General features: G+C 35.5%; 1 protein-coding gene across 5 annotated transcripts in view; it reads left to right on the plus strand.

The window, feature by feature from the left end:
* The window catches only part of GLRA3 (glycine receptor alpha 3), a 103,136-nt gene that overhangs the window by 33,574 nt on the left and 42,372 nt on the right, over positions 1 to 27,190 (plus strand). For all 5 annotated transcript variants that reach the window (XM_075150568.1, XM_075150569.1, XM_075150570.1 and 2 more), the window contains 3 exons: positions 2,304 to 2,371; positions 23,700 to 23,923; positions 26,906 to 26,988. In XM_075150568.1, the coding sequence (XP_075006669.1) occupies positions 2,304 to 2,371; positions 23,700 to 23,923; positions 26,906 to 26,988 (375 nt within the window). The remainder of the gene's footprint in view (positions 1 to 2,303; positions 2,372 to 23,699; positions 23,924 to 26,905; positions 26,989 to 27,190) is intronic.

Raw genomic sequence — 27,190 nt, forward strand, 5'->3', positions numbered from 1 at the left:
TAATTTAATTATATATTACAATTAAAATTAATATTTATTTAAGTTAATTAGATTGCCGTTGTCCACATGCTCATCAGCTTTTTCAGAGAGCTTCAGTAGATCTGAGAGATGTTATTTCAGAAAAAATAATATTAATCCATATCTCTTAATCATAACAGTTTGTTCCTGTTCACTTAGTCTGAAATGTCTACTACAGTCCTCATACAAATCTTCCGTCAGAATGGCTCCAGTATTTGACACAGCTAGCAATTGGAGACAAATGTTGTTACAGAGACTTCATTTAGTTTTTCTGCTCTGACCCTCTTCACTTTCATGGATACTTTCATACCTTAATCATCTTCTCTTGCCTTCACCTTCCAGATCTTGGCAGGATTCTATTTTTAATGCCTTGCAGATAGTTATCATTGTTAGCTTTTCTGTCTCAGTAAGTTTCAGCTCTATTTCCCCCCCCCCCATCTTTAATTTATGTTCAACAGCTTCATTTATGCTTCTGTTTAACCATATTTTGGGAAGTACATTTTTACTTTCAGCGCAGTATCTTTAATCTCTAAACCATTTGCAAGCTGCTTTTAGCTTCTCCTTTTATGCTCGTTTTAACTAGCTGTTAACTGTATTTTTGTAATGCTGCTTTTGAAATTAAGCATCAACGTCGTAGTGATTTAGGGCTCTTTCTTTATAAAAGCAACTATGTTTGTTGATACAGCAAACTTACACTCTAAAGCATAGTACTATTTTAAACAGGATAGTATCATACCAGATTGAAATTATGACAAGTACTACAACATGAAAGTGTTTGAAAGGAAAGCTGCCCTACAAACAAATTATCTAACACAGCCAGGAAGTACAATTTTCTCCCTGACAGTTTTTAGTGACTCTGCCTTTGTTCGTCTCCTCTGCTTTCCTTTTTTTTCCTTTGATCCTTTTCAGGAGTTGTCAATGTCAAGCTTTTACTGGATTTTAAGAAGTGTTGGATATGCTCCACGGCTCTAAATAATTAACCAAGTATCAAAGTGAAAATAGTGTCAAAGTGACTGCAGAGTGATACCTCCCTACCCGAGAATTCTGCTCCGTAGGTGTAGTGTTGTGTATTACAATGACTGAAGTACATGTAGTGATGTTTTGTTGCAATTGCCATACAGTACTTCAAAATAATTATTGCCTTGAGGAAAGGAAGCTGGATGTTCCAAGTTGTGTCCTGTTGGCAGAATTTTTAATGGATGTTTTGATTTTTCAAGTATTTAATATCAAGTTCATTGTCATACTATATTTTGCTAGTTGCAAACCACCAGCAGTGGCAGAGCAGCTTCTTACTTCAGTGACACTAAAAAAGAAATATTACGTAAGGGTTTGTAAGACTAGTCCTCAAATTCCAGATATAGATCTTTCATTATTAGTGACTGCTTACACCTGCAAAAAGAAATCAGGTTCTCCAATGCTGAACTGGATTATTAATATAAGAATATCAAGGTGCAGGAGGATGACAGAAAAACATTGTGATGGAAAAACCTTGTTTCTGCTGTACACAGACTGAAATTGATAAGAAATAATGGAGACATTAGCATGCTCTACCACAATGCCATTTTTACAGAGACTTTCAGAGAAATAATTTTAAAACTTTTCCATGAAGGGACAATTCATTGTTCAGTTACCATAATGGCTGCTCTGCCACTACTGGTGTCTCACAAATGCAAGATAAGACAGAACAACAGTTGACTGAAGACCCATGGTAACAGAAAATTCAGTTTAAATGGATTCTTAACTATTTTGTGGATTTAGGAGAAATGAAAATAGAATCTAAGTCATCCTTTCTTATCCACATTTGTTCCTGTAAGCAGTAGAGGTAAGAGCAGCAATAATGTATTTCTGTTACCACTGATGACAGATAACATTAAAGGTAGCAGCTGCCTTGAGTGAAAAAGGTCACTTTTTCCCCTAATTGTTGTAAGAAGTGACATACATTGTTGTAAGAAGTGACATACATACAGTGACACACATATATTTTTTACTGGATATTTCAAAAAGGATGTTGATTTTTTTTCATAGAATCATCTGTGCAAGTTCATAATGAACTTTCTCTCTTTTTTTTTATTGCTAGAACTGGCCAGTCAAGTAGTGTACCTTTGAGAAAAATCAAAAGGAAAATTATTAGAAACCATTCAATTTAATTTTGCATTAAATGAGTTATGAATGTAACATTATTTCCTCCTAAGTCAATAAACATTGTTTCATAATGTTTTATATTTTACAGTCACTCAATAAGCAATGATTCTGGAACAGACACTGGTGGTTTTTTTCTTTTGCAGGCCCTCCAGTTAATGTCACATGCAACATATTTATAAACAGCTTTGGATCCATTGCAGAGACAACCATGGTAAGATATTTTACCTCAAAAAATGTTTAAAGTTCAGGTTAAATATGTTCAATGAGCTCAAAAGCTAGCTAGAGCTTTTATTCACCTGGAACTAAATGAAGAAGGAAATTCACTTCTGAGAACAGAAAGTGAGAACATTTAATTTGGCAATTGATTTTCTCTAACAGAAAATCCATTGTTATACCATCAAATACACAAGTAAAAATAAAGCCAAGGGTTGGGTTTTTTTTTATTTCTCCATAAGTTTTATTTGACAGTTGTAATGAACTCATTGTTTTCAATTAGATAGGTATTAATTTTTATAGTGTTCCACCTTTCTAACCTCAAAAATGTCAAATCTTAAGTTGCTTTTTAATAATATTTTATAATTTCAGTATATACAGGCATATAGGGATTTATACTTTATTTAGAAAGTCCTTCTTTCATAGAGCTATTGCACAGAGATAATAGAATAACTAAAACGGTGATCTGGTATATAAAATTTCATTATGAATTCTAACAGTGGGGTAAATATATGTGGATTGCACACTTTTTGTATATACACTTACAATTTATCTATTAAAAAAAGGCAGAAGATAGAGTACAAAAAGACTGGAAATTTTAAGGAAATAAGGGGAAAGAGAGGTCAAAGTCTAAAGATAGTAAAACTAGATACTGAACTGTGAACTGACAAAAATAACGGATAATTTTTAGCAGGTGAAACACATATGCTAATAACTTAAAGCACAGTTTTACTCATTAAAATTTGGTGAGAGAGGAGATATAGGCATTCTTTCTCCATATAAATGCCTCACATATTTTGAAGAAAGGCAAATAAACACCTTTGAAAACAGTTACATAGTAATTTGGGGACAGAGAGGGTTAAAATATAGAGAAATGAAGGAAGGACTGTGGGAGTTTGTAAGATCCAAATACAGCAAATATTCTGAAATCCCAACAATTTCAGGGGTCAGGATACGTACTTGGAATGATAGAACAGAGATTGAAAATAACTGGTATAGCCAAAAAAAAAAAAAAAAAAAAAAAAAAAGAAGAAGAAGATAAAGGAATAATACTAAGCAAAAGCCATCCTTCTGAACTACCAGTAAGAGCAAAAATGAGACCTTTGAATGTGGCCAAGGACCTGTAGTTAGGAGATCAATAGCATAAATTCATAAAGTCAAATATTTATGCCCGCTATCTCCAAAGTGATATTCACAGCTGCCTGATCTTTACCCATCTTGGAACATAGTGGTAGATGTTACTGAGAGATACTGTTACTGAGATGATTTTTTTCAGGTAGAAAAGTAATTTAACTTGTATTTGGGTGCCTTGCCAGATTGCAAATCCCAAAGAGATTGACATGGCATCCAAGGAGATTTATTCAGGTTCGATCAGAGGATTAAGCAATGCCCACATGATTAGAATAGTGCTCCACAGCTACTTTTTAACAGCTCTATGGGTGAATCTGGTGCAAAGCAGGAGACAGACCACAGAGTCAGTAAAGTGAAAAGATTCAGAAATTAGATCACTATAAAAAAGATATTTAGAAAATTGAAGTTGCTACCACTTAAAAAAATTGTCCTGAATTTGGGAAGAGAATGCCTGAGTTCACATCTCAAGGGTATTTTCTCTCAAAAAAAAAAGAGAATTATAAACCTTTCCTTTCAGTACAACTCAGTAAGTTAGAACAATATTTCTATCTTACATTAAATTATATTCTGTTCTGTGTTGCCTTGAAAGCCAGTTAAAACAGTTGAGATAGACTCCAATCTGATCTGTAACAAACAGTTCCAGGTAGTATGTTACAGAAAATACCAAACCTGGTCAGAACCACAGGGTTTTTCATTCTATCGATCATATGCATTCAAAAACTGGACAATTAAGCACAACCTTGACCTTAGGACAAATGCTGCCTTCATGATGCTGGTATTCTGTTTATAATGTATTCACTGATACAGTTCAAAACAGGCGTTTGCTTATGGTCAGCAGCTGTTGACCTCTCAGAGACTCAAATCTTCCTTTGCAGAAGAACAAATGCTTTTGTGTAGATAGGACTTTCATTTAAATATATTATTAGCTTTACTTGTCTCCATGAACATCTGAAAAACATGAAAATCTTTCTATCTTAAAATTACAATTAAAAACATCTTGCATTATTGTACAAACTGAATTTCTGCATTGTTGAACAAAAGTCAATTCGCTACAGTTCAGTGTTTTATCAATTATCACTATTTTACCAATTATCACTAATTTACCAATTTTATTTAATGTAGTCCTTAAAATTCAGATACCTATGTCTTAATATTTATTCTAAATCTTTACACATAGAGGGACTTATTAGAACAAATTATTAGACTCAAAGAGGACTTTTATATTCTTGATAAATACTTTTTTCTAAACTGTAAAAAAAAAGAGCTTAAATAAGCAACAAGTGCAAAATAAAGCCTGGCCACTAAGAGGTACCTTGAAGTCTCGCTGGTATTTAAAACTACCAGCTGAATAATGGGATATGCATATAATCTATTAGCTTTAAAGAGGTCCGAATACATCGACCCACGTCCTTCACTGTCGTTGTAACTGTTCTTGGCACAGTCAGTCTCTCTCTTTTTCTCCCTCTCTGGTTCTGTAGTTCTCTCGCTGATAACCAAAATCTTTGAGCCCCCTCTGCTGCCTCGGTTATGTATAACACAGTAAACAGTTACAGAAGAACAATGGGTTAAAAAAAAACAAGACCAGCTGCAAAATAGCCCGGTGCCAACTTTACATTACCGGACTTTATAGTTCTCAATAAGGAAGAGGAGTTTGTCAGTGTGCGATGGGAACTTACGGTGCGCAGCAGGAATCAGCTTTCAGGCAAGTGGATTCTCTTAAACTCATCCAGGCCTGTTTGCTGTTGTAGAGTGGGGTCTAACAGGTCAGGAGAGACAGCCAAACCAAAAAAAAAGCTTCATTTGACTTACAGCTTGTCAACTCTTTAAATTGGTTCGTTCTTTCTTTCTTTTTTCTTGTTTTTCACATTGCTTTCAACTTCTTTGGAGTATGGGTTACCGTTGTTTCATATTCCCTTTCTTTGTCTCAAAAGACAGATCAGATGGTTCATAGTGGGCAAAAGACATGCCCCTCTTGCTAGGAAGCTGCGATTCTAGTTGAACCTAGGTAACTTTAAGTGATCATATGAGGAACTTAATTTATGTAATGTATGCTCTGAGGAGGCAGGAAAAAAGTAAATCACATAATTAAAAACTCCCTTAAACAAACTTTCATCATCGACACTACTTAGGGTCCAGCCTTGCTAATCTTTCTATGTTATTGAGCCGAATGGCAGTACCACATCTGTATATGTCTCGATGATATTCACAAAGGGAGGATTTCACACTCAGTTCTCTAGCCAAGTAAAACTCTTCCTGCTTTGCTCACATAAGGAAAACCTAGGTCCAGTCTTTAATTTTTTACATATTGTTACTATTCTTTTTTTCACATAAGGATTTAGAAATCTTATGGAGATTAAAAAAATGTGGAAGCCCAGAATAAAATTACTATTTCATGATATGAAATTAACATAACATAATTAACACAAATAAACATCTGAAGTTTTTTATTTAAGATAAATGACGATATACCTAAGCACACTAAAATTTAAAAATCTGAGAAATCAATCGGATTGCTTGGTCATGTAAAGTTAAATGTATACTGGCAATATGGGAATCATATCCTACAGCAAACCAATCCATTTTCTTATTGGTGCACTGGAACTTAAATTTCAGGTTTTATCACAACATCCTCAAAAGTTCCTTACAGAGTTTCTCTTTGTAGCTCAAGCTGTGCTCAGCTTGTATTTGCACTGTATCTCCTAATGCTAAGAGATTTCCTGATTGTTAAGAGCAGTGTCATATATATTGTTGGCAGTTACCAACAAAAAAAAAGAAGAGATTGTTCAGTCTTATAGGGTGAGAATAACATCAATGCCAACATTTTCAGTTACAAATGTTCACGGACAAAATACTGAATACATGAAGCAAAGGCTACAGAACAGTTAGGCTATGGGGCAGATACCAAAAAGCCTCCTTTTATTCTAGTAAATATGACTGACCAACTTCCTCAAGGTTTTCTGAGTTTTAAAGGTCAGGAACAACACTTTGATCTTAATGCATATTTACAGCAATATTTACTAAGTATATATGAATATGCTTAGCATAATGCATGTGCTAAAAGTGCATTGAAACAGACACTCACTGAGAGACCTAATGGCAAATGACAACAGCACAGACAATTAACACAGAAAACATATGTCTGTTATTTGTTCCTGCCACATTTTTGCTGATGGGTATTTCTTGACTCAGTCTGAAAAGAACTGTGTTATCCTGAATGTTGTTAGGAAGCAGCTGATAAATCTTTCTGCGCTCCCAGCACTAATGAGATTATCTTACATTTACAAATCAAATGTGCTTTTAACCTACATTGACCCATTTTTAAGCCATCATAATTACTCTCCTTTCATGAGTCACAGCTCTTTAATTTCATTAGCTTCATCTTTCTTCAAGTGAGCATTTCTGTTTATGTTCTATTCTACCTATTCTAGGTTGTCTTAAATAAAGTACTTGAAAGGAATGTTCACTTGTATACGTTGCAAAGTTTAATGCTGAAGAGTATCACCAAATATTTTTCCTAAATGAATCATTTAGTTGATTGTCTCAAATACAAGGAAATATATGCCTTCCTTTGGTGAAAATATGCTAAAAAATTCTGTGTAATGGATATAGCAATGTGTTAATACAGAAGTGATGGACAGAAATATCTACATTGCACAATTTTTCTCTCAGATGAGTAAACATGCTCTTTACAGTTTCAAAATTACAAAAAAACATTCAACATTTTCCCCTATTTGACAATTAACTCCCTTCTGTCAAGGCACAGAGAAGTCAACAGATTGTTCTTGTGTGAGTTTGGAAGGCGGATTATTTAACATCCTTTATTTTATAATAAACTTGCGTCTGCCACCCTGAGCTTGGGTTACGGAGTCAGGAGTAGACAGAGGTTTTTCAAATTCTAGTGGGTCTGCAGCTGTCCAGTTTGTTACATGACCAGATTAATCCACAGAAATCCCCCTGCTGAACCTACATTCTAAGCAGACAGCATCACATCACCCTCCCCAGATACAGCATCTATCTTCCATATTGTACAGAAATGCTGTAGGATGTAACCAAAGCATGTTTGAAAAAGCACGTTGCGATGCATATGGTATTTGAATTAGCAAACAAATAGCATCATTTGTTTTCAAATTGAAAAAAAAAAGACCTATATCAGTCAGTTTTACAAGCAGCAATGGAAAACATTGTTTTGTGCAGTTCTGCTCTGAAACTTTTAGTCTAGGATAACTTTTTAGAATGGAATCTTGGAATTCAGATACACTGTGGTGGAAGATATCAGGTAAGACACTAGCTGGTATTACAACAGCGCAACAGCATGACGAAACAGAGAGGGACAAGGAAATGTTAGACAGAGGTAGCACAGCCAACTCCCGTCTGTCTCACCAAGTTACAAGGTATGGCGTGGTACCAACTGCTTGCAACAGCTGATCAAGGGTGCATGCTGCATATCACTAATAGATGTTGAGGAGAAGAGGTGTTTCCAGGTGCCTGTTAAGAATGAGACTAATTGGAGCTGTGCATAAAAACAAGTATCTAGTTTGCTGATAAACTGTAAGAGGACAGGTTGGGTGATGTTACGCACAGAAGAGGTTAGTACAGATGATATTGCACATAATGGTTATCAGGTACCAATTGCTGAATTTCCAAATCTGGGGAAACCTGGTTCCCTACTAACACTGAAAATCACCCTTACACAACAAGTCCGAAATGAGGATAAATGATCTCACTGTATTTATCTCCTGGCCTCTGGGAAGCTTATGAGGATGATTGTACTATTCTATGCCTTTTTCTAACCTTCTCTTGCTGTGTTATAAGATGAGACTATTCCTGTATTCTTTCCTGGCATCTATACTGGAGTTTTTTCTCAGGAAATTACTCCAGCCTTTTGGGCTCCTTTTATGACTCTGAAAAAGTAAAAGAAATGCCATTTTTTCCTTTTTGATTCCTTTGATGATTTATAAACAATTCAGAAAAAAAAAAATGGACAGTGTTTGGATTGGAACATTCCAGAATTAAATTCCAGGAATTTGGGCAGCAAATGAGCTTTGCAATGAAGAAAATAGTTTTGACTATTATGTTTGGTTTAGGTTTGGACTAGCAAAAATGGCTGATTAAATTGATTTTTAAAAATTGCCAGAAGCTTTGCCTTTGCTGGAGTTGATGGCCTTTGCAGAAGCTGGTGGCAGGCTTCCTTCTCTGGCCCCTCAAGCCAGTGGTTTTTAAACTGTTTTCAGAAGCAACTCTCCAGTGAGTTATTAGAGAGCAGTAGTGTTCATTCCTTGGTTAATAGAGTGTGATTATGTTATTTGAAAAAGAAGTTTGGTTACAGGGATGGTTTCCACATATTTCATATGTTTGAAAGCCAGTATATTCAACATGGATATACAGAAAAACAGAAATATAAACTATTAATAGAGACAGTCAGTAAAAAATGAACAGATAATCTTGTCTTATTAAACATTAGGTTAATCTTTCTTGTTTGTCACTGTAAAACAGCAACAAACCAACTCAAGATCAAGTCTCAGGTTTATTTTAGATAGCATCCTGAGACCAAATTCTGCTGAAAGTTCTAGAGATATAGTGCGATCTTACCTAATAACAGAGTGCATTTGTCTGAGAAAATACTGGAAAAACAGCAAGGTCTTGTTTTCAGGTCTCAAAACCTGCCATTTCTAGATATCCTTTCAATGATTTACGAAGAATTGAAACTTCCTTTGTGAAAGGAAATGATTTCATGCAGTCAATATCTCTAGATTGACTGTGAAGTTACAGTCTAGAATAAGTGACACTGTAATGATGAAAAGCTGCTTGAAACTGTTTCAGACATTTTTGATAGCTTTAGAATAAAGTGCTGTCATAGAGGATCCAACTCCGTTGTTAGTGTTCATTTGCATTATTAATGGAAATTTAAAAGTGATGCCAGAACTGAAAAGGACTATATTCCGTACATGAACAAGTCATAGGTCTAAAAATATAACAAGTATCTACAGTAAAGCAAAGATGCAAACTGACAGTTTTCACTGACAGCAGCCATGTAATGGGCACAAACAGAACAAAGGTGTGGTCCTTTTGCAAAAACAGATGCCTTTAAAGCAGAATCTAGAAACATAATATACCAGAAGGTTTCCACAATGAAATACTAAAATTCCTATTTCAGTTGTTCCGATTTGTAAACTGGATTCATTTTTGTAGTTGTGACTCATAATTTATTCCAAGATTTTTTGGAAGAAGATTAATTGGAATAGGTTTTATATTTATCCCAGTAAGGCTTGGTGGCTGAGTCACAGCCAAGTTCTGTAATGTCTTCTGGAACTTGGAGATGAAATTCAATGGGATCTTTATGCAATATGGAGAATAAATATCTAAGTCAGAAATAAAGACTGCTGGTTTCATTTAACTTTCCCTACTGATATAAACAGATCATCTGGATCTTAATACCCATCTATAAGGGTAACTTATGACTAATTTCAGATCTGTGTGGTGCTGTCAAGGTTTCCAGACATAACTTTTATTACTTATTGCCAATAGACAAGAGGTAATCTCTCAAGTTTACCAACATGCAAGAACAGTGTTTCTAGACTATGGCACATGCAGAAGACGTCCACTCTGTGCTTACGTAGAAAAGCTGCAATGGAGACTGACAACAGGTTTTCTCATTTCAAAGCAGACTGCTCTTTGCTGATCTTATTTTTGTGGTGCCTGAAGATGCAGTTCCATACCTACAAATTAAATTAATTGAAGAGAGCTGCATACAGATTTTTAAAAAGAAAACACTAATAGTCTCACTTCCTAAATTTTAACAGGTTTTGTCATTCAGTTTAACAAAATACTAAGACATAATGCTTAAACACTTTAGTAGTCTTTGCCAATACATAAATCCACAAACAAATGTTTTCATTAATGAACAACAGCAATAAAAAATGGTAAATGTTGAATAAAATCTCAAGATTCTTCATGAAAAACAACTAGTAGTTTATAGTCCCAGCTGTCACACAAAACATGGAAAATACTCCACTACCTCAGGCCTAGTGCTGAAAGCTGAGTGGCTGTATCCACTCATTTGATCTGGGCATCCACAAAATCTCTCTTCATCTACCACCAGATGTGTACAGTGCTTTGACTTCGTAGTCCTGGGAGAAATGTCAAATCAGGTATACAACTATCTACACCAACTTCAAGTCCCAGTTCTGTAAACATTTTAGAACACGTCAGTCAGCGATTGTTTCACAGGTCGAGGGAACAGGCAGCAGTGGTAGATTTTACAAAACACTTTGTACAATACAGAAACCTGAACAGCTCAATTTAAAGACACCAAATTTTCCATTCCTCATAGCCACATATTGCAATTATTAGGAACAGAAGACTGGAAGGGACCTTTTACATCATCAGTGTAAACCCTTGCTAGTGCAGACAATTTTGCTTTATAATCCTATTCATCACCTGTTCTAACGTTGCCTGAAACCGAAATGGTTTCTTTACGTGCCAGCCCTTACGAAAAGTTTTTCCATAATCTTTACCTTCTCATTCCAAGGAAGACTTAGTCTTTAGCCAATTTTTTACGTCCTGTGTTTACCTACACCCACCTGATCTTGTTTTAGAAAAGCTGGAGGAAAGTTCACACCTCTTATTACCTCTTACCTATGCTTGCTTCCATTGATTCTTCTTTCTCTGACTGCTCTTTTTCACTTAGAGGAACAGCCGTGACTTATACAACACTGCACTATGAAAGTTTATGGCATTACTCCCATCCCCTCCAGTATTTTCTTACGTACTTTTGCATTTTTATATTAGTCTTTTCGGTCTGTTTGAATAGCAGCTACCAGGTTAGCTGTTGCTAAAAGTCTATATCCTGCTATAGCAATTACAGCATTACCTAGAAAAAGCTCTGAAGATAACTAATTTGCAAGCTGTTGTAGAAAATCTGAGGATCTGTGAAAATAAGATTGTGGCATCACTACACATTTCTGTTCACATTGTATGAGGTATGCTATTTATAAAGTTTCATATTTTGTTGCGATCATACAAGATGATTAATTCCATTGAGGTTATGATTATATAACACTCATGGTATTTATTTAATTTAAAAGGACACAGATACCAATGTAAAGACCAATTGCAAAAAAAAATCAAAAGACTAGGCCAAAAGAAATAATTTTTCAAATATCTTTAGTGTAGCTGCCTCATGACGTGTATTTAAGCAATGGAAATTAATCTCATCATGATATATGGGGATTTTGTCCTTAATTCCCATTAACGTTAATAGGAGTTAAGTCCATAAACCCCCCATCTATCACTGTAAGAATATAGCCTCTCTCCCTCATTTTTGCATGAATCTGCAATTTACTGACACTTCATTTACAGAAACAAATGCTACAGTCAACTTTAGAAGAACTGTTAAATGAACCTGAATTAAGAAAATAAAAGTTTTTCAGATTGTCACTTTTGTTCTTAATTTCTGTTCTTGAGTCTAGTAAATATGTGCTGGAAAAGCTCTCCACTACTACAAACACTTTACATGAAGCATTAACCTTGAAATTCTTTCCTTGAATAAGTTTGAGTTATTTTGGCATCATTTAAAAATTCAGTTCTACTCTCATGTCTTCATTGTATTCTGAATACTTGGTACTTCATGCACTCTGGGTGTGCATTTTTAATTACAATAGCCAAAGTAATCACTCAGCATGAAAGAGCTGTGCGCTCAGATTTTTTATACATCATACCCACACTGCAAAGACGTATCATAAATCATATCCAAAAAAAGTTGAATCTATTTTATAATAGTTTAAAATTAAACAGTAAAATTATACAATTTATTAAAAGGGTTTGTAAGAATCTTTTCTACATACCCTTTTTCCTTTTCGAAAGAGAATACAGAGCACAATGTCAAATATGGTCATTAACAGCTGGTAGAACAAGAGGCATTACGAGACTGTGATTCAGGCTTTAATGTTCTTTAAAAGCCAAAACGACCACAGGAAAGTGTGTGCTGACATGCATTTTTTACTGACTTGCCCTTCCCTATGTCATTACTGGCATTACAGCGATGGTACTAGATCTCTCCCCCCCACACACCCCACCCTAAATCCTTCTAGGTTCCCATGCCAATTTACACAATACTAAAACTCAGCATCTATCAGACAGTTTGGTTTCTTCAACAGCACAAAATAACCTTTATGACTTCAGAATCTGTCTCACTTACCACATAGTCCTCAGCAGGCCCAGTCATCTCCAACAGCACAGAAATTGGGTTCTGTACCTTCTCTCAATCCCAAAGCACTTTCCTTTGTCCCTTCAGCTAGTGAACCGTCTTACCCAGGAAGCGCTACCCTGCCATCTAGATTCACCAGACAGGTGTCTCTAGACAGGGATCTAGAGATTGTCACCTTCCTCCCTCTCTCCAAATTGCAAGTAATCCCTGCTCCAGCTTGCAGAGGCTTTTACTTTCTCAACAACTTCATCCAGGGCTTTTGACATAGGGAGACCAATAAAAATCAGCTCCCTCTAGCTGCAGCCTTCTCCACAGTTCAGAAAGGTCCCAACTTGCAAGCCTCTACAAAACATTATCGAATCCTAGGAGCAAATTTAATCCCATATCCTTCTTTCCTAGAAAAAAACAGCCAGCTACCTCCTTAAGGCATTTCTTGTTGGAGACTCTGAGCCAGTGTGAACAGATGTTGATCAAACACTTTATCACAATCATGAAGATATTGAAGGTGAATTAAAAACAAATATATTGAATACATGTAACTGAGAAAAAGTATGTATTCACTGTTTCTTCTTTACCTGTTTTTAATGATAAAACAATAACCTTCAAAAGCACTTCTGGGGACTCTGAATTTATTCCCTTGCTTTAAAAAATAAGCAGTCTTTACATTGCCTGATCTTTCAGTCAGTAGATTTCTTTTTCAGTTAATAGATTTCCAAAGTGTAAATGTATTGGAACATATGAAATTTATTGGCATAACAGGATTAGTTAAAGAAGATTTCTAGTCTGCTTTCCATCTACAAACGTTGTGTGCTACAGTATGTGGGATCTATCACAATCTTCTTTTTAGTTGCTTTATCTTCTTTTATAGATTTAAATTGAATGAGGGTTTAGCTTCTTGACTGCTAGTAGGATTGAAGGGATAGAAAACTGAAAATTTGATGGTTTTAGTCGTCTATTAGTTCCCTGTTTTGCAATATATTTTTCCTTATTTTTGTGAACATTAGGAAACTGGCTACTCTACAGTTTCAGAAAACTGAATATATTAAATACATAATTTGCATGTCTTAATATAATGTATCTTGTATATAATATATAATACATATATATAACAACACTTTTCAAATTATATGTTTATACTTTACACTGGTTAAGTCTTTCATTCATTTTGGATAATTTTACTGTAATTTTTAAATATTTATACTAGACCTTGCAGTGTAACAAGACTGTTTCCCAGATTAGCAAAATGTAGGGAAAATGTTTCAGATTTGTGCCTGTCACTACTGTTCTGGTATGACTGTAGTATTACAAACCACAGTTTTTAAGATCAAAGTAAGGTTAGGATTGGCTTTTCAGTCAGTAACTTCTACTTCCACCCCCTTCATCATGGACCTAGTGAAAGCACATGAACTTGACATTTCTTCTTTCTCCCTTGCTACTCATCTAGACCCACATGCACTGGTACACAAAGTTAAATTCTTCATGAAAGAAGCAGGTTAGCAAATGGATGCTGAATGGAGTTTGTGCCTGTGCAAGTTTTAATTAGTTGCCTAAGTGCATTTAACATTTTTAGAGATGGCCTTAATAATCCCTAAGAGTCCCTGGGTTGTCTAGGCTGGTAGACATATCATAGGATTGCAAGAGACATGCATCTTTTCAAACCAGCAGCCGAAAGGCAGAATATCTTAGGGCTTTTCAAATGCCACTAGATATCTTTGTGTAGACAAACAAATTGTTCTCTTTCTCCTCAGTACTGGTACAGTTCAAATCCACATTAACTTTTATGTGTTGCCACAGCATCGGTGTAGAACCTCTAAAAAACCATGATTTTCGTGACAGACTTCTTGATGTGCTTTATGCCTATCAATAGATTTAAAGACAACTCATGTCTAATCAAGTTTGTTTAAAGTTAGGGATACATCCCTTCCCACAGCCCATTTTAGCAGGTGTTTAAGCTGCTGGAGTTTAGCAGGCCCTGCCTCTGGACTTGAACGAGTTCAACTTTATCTTTTATTTTACCCTATTTACCCTATTCTAGACAATTTCATATTTACCTACCAACAGAAGAAAGGCTGCAGGGAAAGTTAGTATGGAATTCCCAAATTCCTATTTGAACTAATTAGGTTATATTTCCCTGAGGAGATGAAACAGAAGATGATTTCAAATACATATTTTCAATAAAGATTTCGACTATTAGCCCATTCAGTCATTCATTGAATCTAGTAATATTCTAAGTGCTAACATATAAAGTGTATTAATAACAACATGGAATATATAGCACCAAAAATTTATCTGAACAAATGAATAATCTCAGAAAAACTCAACTTTTTCACTTAGCAAGAAATACCTTCTGCTGTTAGAGCAAAAGCATCTTCAGGGACACGTCATTTATCTGCAGAAAAAAACCCAGAATCTTTTGTCAACTGAGAACATGGAGAGATCAATGAAGACAGAGCCTTAGTGCATGATGTTTGTTCATGTAATTGTCATGTCCATTTTCATCTAATCTCTTATACTACCGCTTGAAAGTGCAAACGTTCTAAAAGCCCCTGAACTAAAGCTGAAAAAAGCAATTACATTGAACAAGTTGCAAAATGTGATTTTAGTGTAATGCATTAGGAGTTGGGAACACACAACTTCCATTAGGAATGGAAGTATTATATTCAATCTACAATTAATAAATAGTCTAGAACACGCAGTAAGAGCTGTGGCAAATGTTATTATACAGTATGTCAGTACTGTGTTTAATTAATTTTGTTAAGAATAAACATCCTAGATATTAGCTAGCTTTGACTTTTTATATGACAGTTATTTGTGAGCACAGAAACTAAAATCCAGTCATTGCTACTGATAATAAACCAGAAAAAAAGCCCAACACTAAAATTAACTAAACCTGTCTGTTTCGTAATTTTCCATCCTAAAATCTATGGAAAATAAGTTGATTTTGAAACACACTTGAATTCAAGAGATTTTGAATGTTTTGTAATGAAGACAAGGGAGTCAGAAGCTGAAAATCAAGGAGTCCTCACAGAAAATACTGACTATATTCTTCTTTTATCTATGGGTTGAATGGCAAAGACTGATAGCTCTGTACTAATAAGCATCCTGTAAGTGACCCCATAATTTCAGTAAGGAAAAGAATGAACTGGAGTAGTGACAGAACAGTTCTCATCCTCCAAACTATTAACAGTGATGGTGAATGAGATATTTTACTCAACCCAGAAGAAAAGAAAGCAAGTGACATTCGTCTGTCTCAGGCAGAACGTTAACAGAGGCCATATCACTTCAGAATCCAAGGTTATGAAAGCAGGTGACACAGCTAGGAAGAGCACTTGGTGCACAAGTAGTGTATATACTTATTTGCTGAACGCTGAATTTTGACTCTGTAAGGGAATCTGAGATGTCTGATATCACAGGTAGCAATTATGAAGTCCTACTTTCAGCTAGTTCTTTGCCAAGTAAGCTCTAGTCCTATTGACTTCAATATGAGTACTGCTGGGCAGATACTGGAGTCAAAATCTGCAAAGGAATTAAGAAAAATTTAAATAAAACTTTAACAAAACTACTCACAGGACACCCGCTTGGATAGTTAGTAGTTCAGCAGTGTAAGAAGAACAAACAAAAACCCTAAACAAACAAACAAAAACCCCAGAAAGATTAAAAATATTAATGAACACCTTAAAATCTGCTTTTATACATTCATGGACAAAGAAAGAGCGAGCTCTTCATCCAAAATCCATCAACAATCTTTTGTGAATAGCTCAAATAATTTCCTAAAGCTTCCTGAGACCAGAGGCAAGTTAGCCCTCACCCAAATCCCCAAACCATCTGTCCTGTCCTACTTAATGGAGGGGGTAAGAGCACCCACCATTTTCAAACTAGTCTAGGATTAGAGCCTTTATCCAGGAACCAAACAGGCCTTACTGCTCATCCTCAGCCTGCAAGGGCTCAAATGTAGAGATCCCAATCACCAACGAAGTGTTTTGCCAACTAACCTGAGGCAGGACTAGACAGGTAAGTTTTCTGTCTTTGTGCACGGAACTGCATATTTGCCCTTATACAGCAAAATTGCAAGAGTCACAGGATTAGAAAGAAAAATTACAAGAGGAAGACTTTCTCCTAAGTCCCATCAATGAAGACATTCCTTTCTGAGGGAGGAATCCTGTGGTTCTGGAAAATTCACGAAGTTTCAGCTTACTGACGGAGTGGTGCAGTACTGCAGTTGTTCCCAGCATCAATATGGGTTCTGTAATTCCAGAGTGAGAACAAGAAGGTCACCCTTAGTTTTACCCACTGCCAAAATCAGTTCTGGAAAGAGAGCTTCCACATATGGAATTATCCAGGGACAGATCATCAGGAAGGATCCAGCGAGTCAGACAAACCCTATCATAATAAACAGCGTATCTACATTGGTTCTTGTAATGAATGCCCTACAGCTATCCAGTACAGAAAAGCATGTTCTTAGGGATGTTTGGCATTAGTCAAATTTTGTCACTCTGACACAGATTTGATGTGTCAATTAAAGTTAAGTACTCAGTGATCAATTTAAATGACGGTTAATTTCTCTTTAGCTGCTATGGTAAATCTCTGACAGATTAATGAGTTACAGTTAATGATGGAGCATGGAGTCTGTTGCGTTTTTTTTTCACTCATTAATTGAACTGCCATACAGCATAGATATATGCACTATCCTTGCTGCAGTTCAGACCTGTAATAATGCAAAGATGCAATAAAAAATAAAGAGTCCCCTTATTTGCAATAATAAATCATGCCAGTGAGATCACCAAAGTTTATTAGCATGTTAAGCAAGAGGGTGAACCATTTCAGTCCAGCCAAATTTATTGATAATTAAGGTTGTTCTTGTCCTTAGATTTAAAATGTTTTCTCTCTCTAATATTTACCCTTTGATATATTTACGGATGGCAATCAAGTCATCAATCAAGTCATAATACAAGTCCTTTGTATTACCGGTTTAAAGAAATCAAACTTTTCCTGTCTACTCTCACAGAACTGGCTATCCTGTCCAGTCCTATATCATCCTTTTCTGCACCTTCTTCTATATATTCTTTTTCTGAACATGCATGACTACAGATGAGGCCTCCCCATAAAGCATGAGGAAATACAGGGGAATCATTCAGATTTCACAAACTATATTTACATTTCTCAAATGCCAGTGTGACAAGAAGGGTCTTCTCCTACTTTGATTTTGCAATGACGTTGGTAACCTGCATGGAAAATGATTTACCAATTTGAAGGGCTTACTTAAATTTAAATATTTGAGTTTCTGTACAAGGGAAATTTCATCAAAGGCATATTGAAATAATTCAGTGAATAGCTTTTCGTCCAGTCTGAAATTTTCAGATATGCAAAGGAAAACTAAGGAAACCCCATCACTTTACCCAAAGTAATTAGGTTACCTAAAGTGCAGCTATAGTGCTTAGGGCCAGTGAACAAATTTAAAATGGAAAGATGTTATTACCACAAAGTACTAATATGCCACAGGGCATCCTGTCTAATTATACTAACCAAGGCGTCAATAAAAAGCATGCCAAGTTGCATGTTTTTCAGAGACTGAGATAGCAACTTTAGAAAATCTCACCAGTAAAAATTAAAACTATTAATGTGTTCTGTAACATAGCAGCTTTTTGTGTACAGCAATGAGAACAAGAAAGAAAACTTGAGAGAGAAGACAACTATGACAATCTGTATCCATCAAGTCCCCACATTTTACTATTTTTGTATCAGTATAACAAAACCCAAAATTGTCCTTCACTTCTTGTGAAAATTCCTAAAGTAAAAAAAAATAATTAATTCTAGCTATGATAAATCAGGAAAAAATACGTTGCAAGGGGAAAACTCATTGTAGAAACTGCAAGATAAAAATGTTAGTATTTTGTTTTTATTGCTGTCCCATAGCAGTAACAAATTTAGTACTATACTGGACTGTGCAGAACTCATCTGGTTCAGAAAATAACCATTTTCTGCTTAGTTTTCCATTTAACCTTCCAGTTGTGGAGTTAGTCTTAAGTCTAACTTTTATTTTCCACAGTATTACATAAAAATTGAAATAATAAAAGGTAAAATTGCTAAGGGCTTTTAATTAGCCTGTTGCAAGCAACCTATTTAACAAATTATGTCAAGATTAAGAAGTCAAAGTATTTTGAAGATAAAATGCATAAGGCAAACGTAATATTTTGTAGAATAAAGGCCAAAGATGTTTTTCATTTATCCAAGAAACAAAATGGAAAATGAAATAACATATGCTCTACAGCATTCCTTTTTAGATTGGTGTACCAAGGATGGTATGCGGAAATATGAAACTACTAATACTATTCCACTAGCACCCGAACACCTGATAACTCAGCACCTGATAACCTTTTTTTTTTTTTGCGGGGGGGACGTGGATAGAGCTAGAGGAATGATAACACACACATAACTTTATGACCAAATACTCTCATTCCCTATGGGATGATAAACAAATTTAATAAAACAAATAGCTATAGTTACAAAATTATACTTAATTTGAAGTGGGTCTTCAAGATATTCATTACTTTTTTAGGCCACGATTCCCTTGGGTCTTATTCTTCCTGATACATATTTCTCTCTTGTAACATCTACTGAAATCATTTAAATTATTCCCTGTTCCCCCATGCCTCTAGTAGTTCCCTCTAGTTCTGTCTTCCTTTTACTCCAGGTTGCCCTGCTAATTTTCATTCCTCACTTTGGCCTTCACGTGAGCAGGTCTACCCAGTATGTCTGTGATAACTTCTTAGGTACAGAGGATCATAGTCAGCTTTCATTACAACAAAGTAAATTCCAGTCCATGCCAATGTCTGCAATAAGCTTTTCCAGCATTATGTCCAATGGAGTTGAAAGCAACAGCTGTAGAAACCTGGAAAAACAGAAATCTAACCATTGGGGGACTATTAGTCTGTGCATGCATATAATCTACAAATACGGGGCCTGGTTCTTGGTTGATTTTCAAGCACTTGCAATACACGTAGTTACTAAAATTAGTAAAAATGCATTCAAACAAGTCTTTTCATTTTTCCTATAATTTGGTGGAAACTTAATGAACAAATCTTTATATTTTAGACTTTAGTAAATGCATCTGCTTTCTATGCTATTTTTTATGACTTCACCAGAAACTCTAGTATTTTTCAATACAGACCTTTAATGGACATGAAGAAAAAATGGCCATAGTTATCAGTATAAAACAAAACTCTTCACAAGAACAATATTTCTCATAGTGCCTTTAAATTTACTATCAGCAGTGTTCTTGGAAAGGCCATAAGATTTCCATGTTAAAATTCTACAGTGAGGTTGAACAAATAAAACAAGAATCATTTGACTACGTTATGCAAAAGACAAATCTAGATTTCACTTAGATGGATATATTAGTCAAAATCATAGTAGTATTTGGAACTGCAATAGGTAGAGCTCTGGAAAACTATTCATTTATGCATGAAAATTTGATTATTTGGTTCAAATGACAGCATTCAAAAATTATGAGAGCAGGTGATAAGCACTGTTCAAATGAAAGGCATATTTTGGAAATTTGCTTTTATATCTCTCTCTCTCAGATCTAGAAGGATTCCACATACAACGCCTATTAAAAAAATGCATTAAAGGAACCAGTGAGAATCAGGCAATTAATACCTTGAGGATTTGTGCAAAAGTTTCCATACGGCGTTCTAGCTATATTCTTTATGCTACGGGAACATAGCTCTATCTGTATCAGTATAATGAAGAAGAAATCAACATATGCTGCAAGTTTTTTAGATTTCACTGTGTGCTCGAAATTGCTATTTAAAATGGCAGTACTGGAGTCCATAATGGCCTCAGCCTCAGCATGGACAGCAAAAAGCAATTACCTGATCTCCCAAGTTTGATTTTATTGAGCCCTATGAAGCAGATGAACAGTATCCTGACCCTCTAAGAAAGTTCACCCTGTGGCTAAGGGTTTTGAAGGACAGTGGAGCAAGGGCAGACCCATAAAGCAGTCTCATTCTGTAGAATCAGGGCACAGCGGCTGTTCAGATGATGGCAGCCTTGAGGTTATAGGAGTGGCTGTGGAAGTCACCACAACTTAAATGATGATTTCTCTCTCCCCTCAAGGAACCTCCCCAGCACAGTTATTTGAGTTAGGAGTCACCCCTCCAGGCAAGTAGCACAAGAGAATAGCAATCCTCTTGTAGGAAAACAAATCAATTCTGGCAGTTTAATTCTGGTCTCTGTGTTTGCATCAAACAACCCTATTTCTTTAAAGCAGTTAAGCCTTATGCTCACAACGTGTAATTATAAACTGAGATGATGAATACTTGTCCTTCATACAATAGCAGTCAAATATATATCTTTCCTTTTGATAGATTAGGATATTTTAGTGAATAATGAGAGCCAATTTAAGTCAGACTTTTCAGGGAAGAGAACAATGAAAAATAGCTTCAATTGCTTCAATGAAAAATTTAACTAGGACTTTTTTTAACTTAAAAGCTGGAAACAATTTAAACCAATAAACTTTAGGCAAACTGACATACAGAATAGCTTAATATAACCTAGAACAGACTCCTCCGTTTGTCTTCCTCCATTTTCCATTTTCATTTCAACTTTCTGCTATGCATTTTTCACCTGTTCTGTCTTATACATATGAGAAGTCCTTTACTCTATAAGTAATCCCATTCATAAACTCATCATATTCTGCAGAGAAAAGTAAAATAAATAGACATACTTCAGGTTATACAAATAAAAAGGTAAACCTTGGGTTTGGCTGAAGTGCAGGTGAAGTCCAGAGCTGTAGTACTTACACCCAGTGGCCTAGGTTTAGAGCTAATGTTTCCTTCAGTGCAACAAGTCCACATGTTGGGACAGGCAGTAAGAGCCATCCCAATTCCTGCTTCTTCCAGGCCTTTTGATTTTATACAGGAGTTTGGAAGGGGAACTGGTACTACATGGTATTTGGGATATCATGCAAAGAAATAAGGGTATTTCAGGGGGTATTGTGTCCTCTTGCTGCATGAAAATCACCAAAAGCTCAGTTCTATGAACACTGAGGCACAAGCTTGTCTAAGGGTTTTGGCTTACTTTAGGAAAGAAAAAAAAAAAAGAGGCTTGTTTCTACATCTGTAAAGTACAAATCCCTGGCTCTGATTTCATCAGCCATGGTGCTAATTATGAAAAATACCAACAGCTTCTCTTAAGAAATTTATATAGCTCTTGAGGCTGTCACTAGCCATGATGAAAAAGAAGGGAAATATCTTTCAGTCCTTTTCTGAAAGGGAGTTAAAAAATTAATTTTTTTTTTAAAAAAGCAATTAATTAACGAATCCTATGCTTTTTCCACCTGGCATTTAATGTTATATGCTTCTATTTGGTCAGAGAGCCTTTTTCATGTCTGCTGAAAACAATATTTGCATTAATTTCATTCTCCAGGTGTAGTTTTCCACTTACTGCTTTTGTCTTGGAAATTTATGAGGTTATATTAATATAAAATCCTCTACTGGGACTTTCTCTATATGATATGCAGTATTTTCTGATTATCAAGCAACAAATGCTTGGTAAGCATGTTTTTAGCATATTTGGCTACCCTTATTCAAGCTGAGTAATTAAATTCACCAAAATAGCAGGATGCTGAAGATATAAAAAACTATTTTTCATGAGTAAATGTTGCATATTGAGGTTCCTGTTGTCCTTTATTATGTCTGTTGGCATGGTTCTCACAACTGTATGGCTACACGTTCCAAGTTTCATAAGACCAAATATTGATATGACATTGGAATTTCTACAGTACCCACAATTTCTACCCCAGTGGGGTTTTAACTAGTTATTCTAACCACTAATAACTATACCCATAGTTATTGGCCAAATTCTATTGCTCAGCCTTGAACACTTCATCTCCCGTTCTGACTAAAAAAGTTTTCTTTTTAAAATTAATTTTCGTTGTCTTTTTTAACAATAAACAAGTCGTTATTTATTTCTATTACATTTAGAAGTCACATAAGCTCTGACAACCAGCTCCCATTTCCCCTCCACACCTAATATGTCTTTGTTTCTATTTTGTTTTTATCTTCTTTCATTAATGCAGTAGTGCAAATAATGAGGAAAGTCATATTATGACCAATAAAAGTATAGTCCCTATTTCCTTATGTTCAGTGTCTCAATTCTCTCAGTTCTTGATATAATTTAATGAGACGCTAAGATGCACTTTATTTAAAAACAAATATTTTCACCTTTCAGAGTGGTAAAGTTTTAAGAAGTGTGCAGCCATAAATACAACATTGTCTCTCACAGAGAGTACATACAACTCCAAAATTACAGTTTGAAACACTCCACTTGTCTTTCCTATAAAAACAACTTTTATTAAGACAAGTCTATCTGTAGGAATTAAGGTGATTCCACTTGTACCTAAGCTAATGTATCGTAGTTACATGATCTCCACCATATTTGAATAGAGAAGGAACATATATGTCTTTCTCATGCAGCTCTATGGCAAGGTACTGCTCACACAATTTTCAATAGGGAACTGAGGCACAGAAAGTCTAAGTGCTGTGTCTAAAATAGATAAGAATTAGAGAGAGAGAAAAGAAATTAATTGAGGTTTCCTTCCAGTGGGATAAATTCTCATTGCCTAAGAGAGGGAAGTGGGAATGCCTCTGCCAGGAGTTGAGCAGAAAAAGGTAACTCCATAAAATTCTTTTTATGTTTCTCTCATTTTGATTTTAAGACAAAGCTACTGTAGGGGTAGAGTTGTATGGAGTTATATGAACTGTGCACAGAAGTTGGATTTCCTTAGCTTGGGATTTTTTCAATTGTGCTGAAATGCATCTTTATTCTTATCCATTGTGTCCCCACTAATACAAATAGGTATCATGCTGGCATTCAGCTAAGTAATTCTTTTGTCATCCACAGATGGACAGGGGATTACATGGCTAAGAAATGAAATAAAAGCTAAATCCCTATGCTTGATAAAGCTTTGCTTGTTTTCTCTTTCATTCAGGATTACCGAGTAAACATCTTTCTCCGTCAGAACTGGAATGATCCACGCCTCGCATACAGTGAATATCCAGATGACTCTTTAGACTTAGATCCATCCATGCTGGATTCGATTTGGAAACCTGATTTGTTCTTTGCTAATGAAAAAGGTGCCAACTTTCATGAAGTTACAACAGATAATAAGTTGTTGCGAATTTTCAAAAATGGAAATGTACTTTATTCCATCAGGTGAGTTTCTAATCAAATGATTTTTTTCAGATAGAAGCTGAAAAGTGTGCGTAAGAGTTGCTAATGGATATCTTCAGGTGTTAGTCATGCAGAACTATCACTAAAGTAAATGTGAGTTTTGAATACAGAACTTTATCATCATTACTGTTTATTGTTAATACTAAGATAGAAAATGATCTCTCATTAGGAATATGCATAGTAAAAATAATAGAAAAGTATCTTTCCCATTTTAAAGTACAGATACTGAGCCTAGAGGAGCTAGGACACTTGCACAGAGCAAATAATCCTGGAGTATTGTAATCTGAGCTGGCCTAAATATGAGTTTCACACGCTGTAACCTCCAATGTCATGACAATCCAATGTTATTTCTTTTTCACCTTTTTGGATATTGCAGTTGCACTTCAACATGGAAACGTGACCTGTTTGAGGAAACATGAGATTTAAAGAATAGTTCACTTACTGCTGGAGATGGAGAGAAAAGTGGAAAGTAAACTTTTGAAAAGGTTTAAGAAGCTGTAAGCAGCAATCACATATAAGTATTGACAAAATCTAGTTATTCTACTTCTTTTCCCTTCTCTGCTCCCCACTTTCCTTTTATTAATACACACAGTGTAGGCATTTTACCACTATCTTCAAAATCCCCATCTAATGAGACACATTGGATATAAGTGTACTAATGCCCCATTAGACATGATATAGCTTTGGTATTAATACAGTGACCTACTTGTGCAAAATGTTATACTTTTCAAAATAAATATACTTCTTGTCCACTTGTCCAGTGTTTTGCTTTTCATGCTTTTACGATACTGCATTAATGGGTAATTGGACTTTTTGAAGAGACTTCAGGAATCTGTAGTTTGTATGCTAAAAGAAAAAGAAAACCTTTGTGATTTGCGTGGATGTCTCAGTGGCAATGGCGTCTCCTTCCTCCCTCCTTCCAGTGCAAGTGGGCAGCGTCTTGTCAAGCTTACACAGGGAGAAAGGGTTGGGTTAAAATTCCTACGAGCATTTCATACCCAAGAGGAGATTAGTCTGCCAGTCTGGGAACATAATCATTCTTCAGTGTCACAACAGGTATTCTGTCACTAGAAATGGATGGAAAGCAAGTAAAAAGGATTCCTTCTCCGGATCCAAGTAGAATGTAGATCTAAATCAATTCTCTCCAGACTGTCTGAATCACCCTGAGAGGCACTGGCAGTTGTTCCACTCTAATCAAATAACTCCTCCTCCTTGCCCTACTCCCTCCAGATATGTACAAGACAAGGTATAGACACCACCACTCAGCAGAAGCAAGTCTGGATTGCAACTTCAATAGAATTCAGACCAAGTTCATGTAGCATGAAGTGGGGGGGGAGGGGGGGAACCAAACGTGAGAAATATTATAATATTAAACTATAAAAGCAAACATTGACTGTGATGAAAGCAGGTGCCAGATAGCTCCTGTGTTTCTTATGCAGTCAGAAAGTTTATGTTGCCATGATTTAATTAAGAACTATAACAATTTCTGAAACAGATTTCAAATCATACAATTGGCATCTAGTTGAGTTGTTATGCGAATTTGTGTCAGTTAAGCTTTTTTGAGGGGACACAGGTTTTTTTTTTGAGGGGACACATGCTAATTGCTAACATGCTGATATTAAAAGAAAAAAAATCTGAAGATTTCTAAATTTGCTTTTTCTTTTTTTCCCTAATGTCTCCTCCTCCCCTAATTGCATTAGAACAATTCAGACGAGAAAACAATGAGAAGGTTCCAGTTCCTGGTCCAATTAATACTTGATATAAAATACTAAAATATTTACTGAAGCACAAAGTAAAGTCCAGGTGCCTCTTCTCTGACTTGCCATGTTACTAGCCTACTAGTCAGATTTTGCATTTGGAACTATTTTTAATAGCATGGCAATAGGGCCAGGATCTGAGTTCCCTCCTCAGACTCTCCCCCTGCAGCGCTGTCACTGGCAGGCTAAACAGAAGTTGCAGCAACAAAGCATGAAGAAGCTTTGGAGAGGGAAACAATAGGGTAAAAGAAATATGTAGCCATGCTTGCCACCTACTGCTGACTTCCTTTTAACCCCAATGCCAAAAACAGGGGAATGGGGTTAGGAGAGGGGGATTAGAGCACTGCTGTTCTAGAAAAGCCTTATGTGTAAGGAATTGAACTCAAGCCCCTCAGGTTTTTAGAGAAACTCTATCAACTGAACTGATAAATGAATATGGGGCAAAATTTTCACTCAAGATATTTTCTAGCAAGAAGAAAGGTGCAGTCATGACCCTGAATGAATAGATACCTAAACATGGCCAATGATGAAAAACATGTGCCTTTACCTCTTAGATTCTTCTTTCTCATTCCTCTGAGAAGTATCACTCTAAAGATAAGTTATTGTATTGATATAAAATATAAAAATACCTCTTTTGCGTATAGGTTGCAAAGTATTTCACAGGAAGTATCAGGGCTAATGTGAAACACAGCTGCAGTTCAAAATTACAGGCGTATTTCAGTCTACCATCAGTATCATAAAATGTTATCTTAAACCTTTGTGTTGACAATTTAAGCACCTTATTTTAGGACAATAACACATAAATTACTTTGCCACCATGATTTGCAGCTGACATCTGTTATGAAATTCTTGCAAATCTGGGTAAATTTTATGTCAAGGATTTGAAATACTGTAACAGTACAATAATTCTGCTGTAGTACAAAAAAGCATGCTGTTGTTGCATTCCTTTAGACTTCCCAAAAAGTTAGGCAATCCTTCTGAAAAACGTGTTTTTCTGAAAGTCTTTAATAATTTTTTTCCACATTGTGATACTAGGTTGAGCAAGTGAAATGGGTTCAGCTAATATACATACATTTTGAAAGCTTTCTAATGAATAAAAAAATTTCTTCTTTTTCTAATAACTTCCAGTGTTTTCATGCATTCTTCCTGTGAAGTTCTATGGCATTTTTGTGGTATATTTTTAATATTGTTTTTTGTGTTCTTTCAGATTGACTTTAATACTGTCCTGTCCGATGGATCTCAAAAATTTTCCAATGGATGTGCAAACATGTATAATGCAGCTGGAAAGCTGTAAGTTTGAGTAATGTATTATCCTATAAATACTTTTGTAGGGATTACAACAGCTGTGTAGGAGGTGGAAAGATCCCTTGTAGTGGTACAAGAACAAGTTTTCAAAAAAGAATCCTCTATTTTACCAAAAGAATCTGTGAAACATACATGATTTTCAAAGGAAGAGATTCTTTCATCCTTACTTGTACTGAAAATCAACAAT

Source organism: Calonectris borealis, chromosome 4 (genome assembly GCF_964195595.1).
Source record: "Calonectris borealis chromosome 4, bCalBor7.hap1.2, whole genome shotgun sequence".
Taxonomy (NCBI): Eukaryota; Metazoa; Chordata; class Aves; order Procellariiformes; family Procellariidae; genus Calonectris; species Calonectris borealis.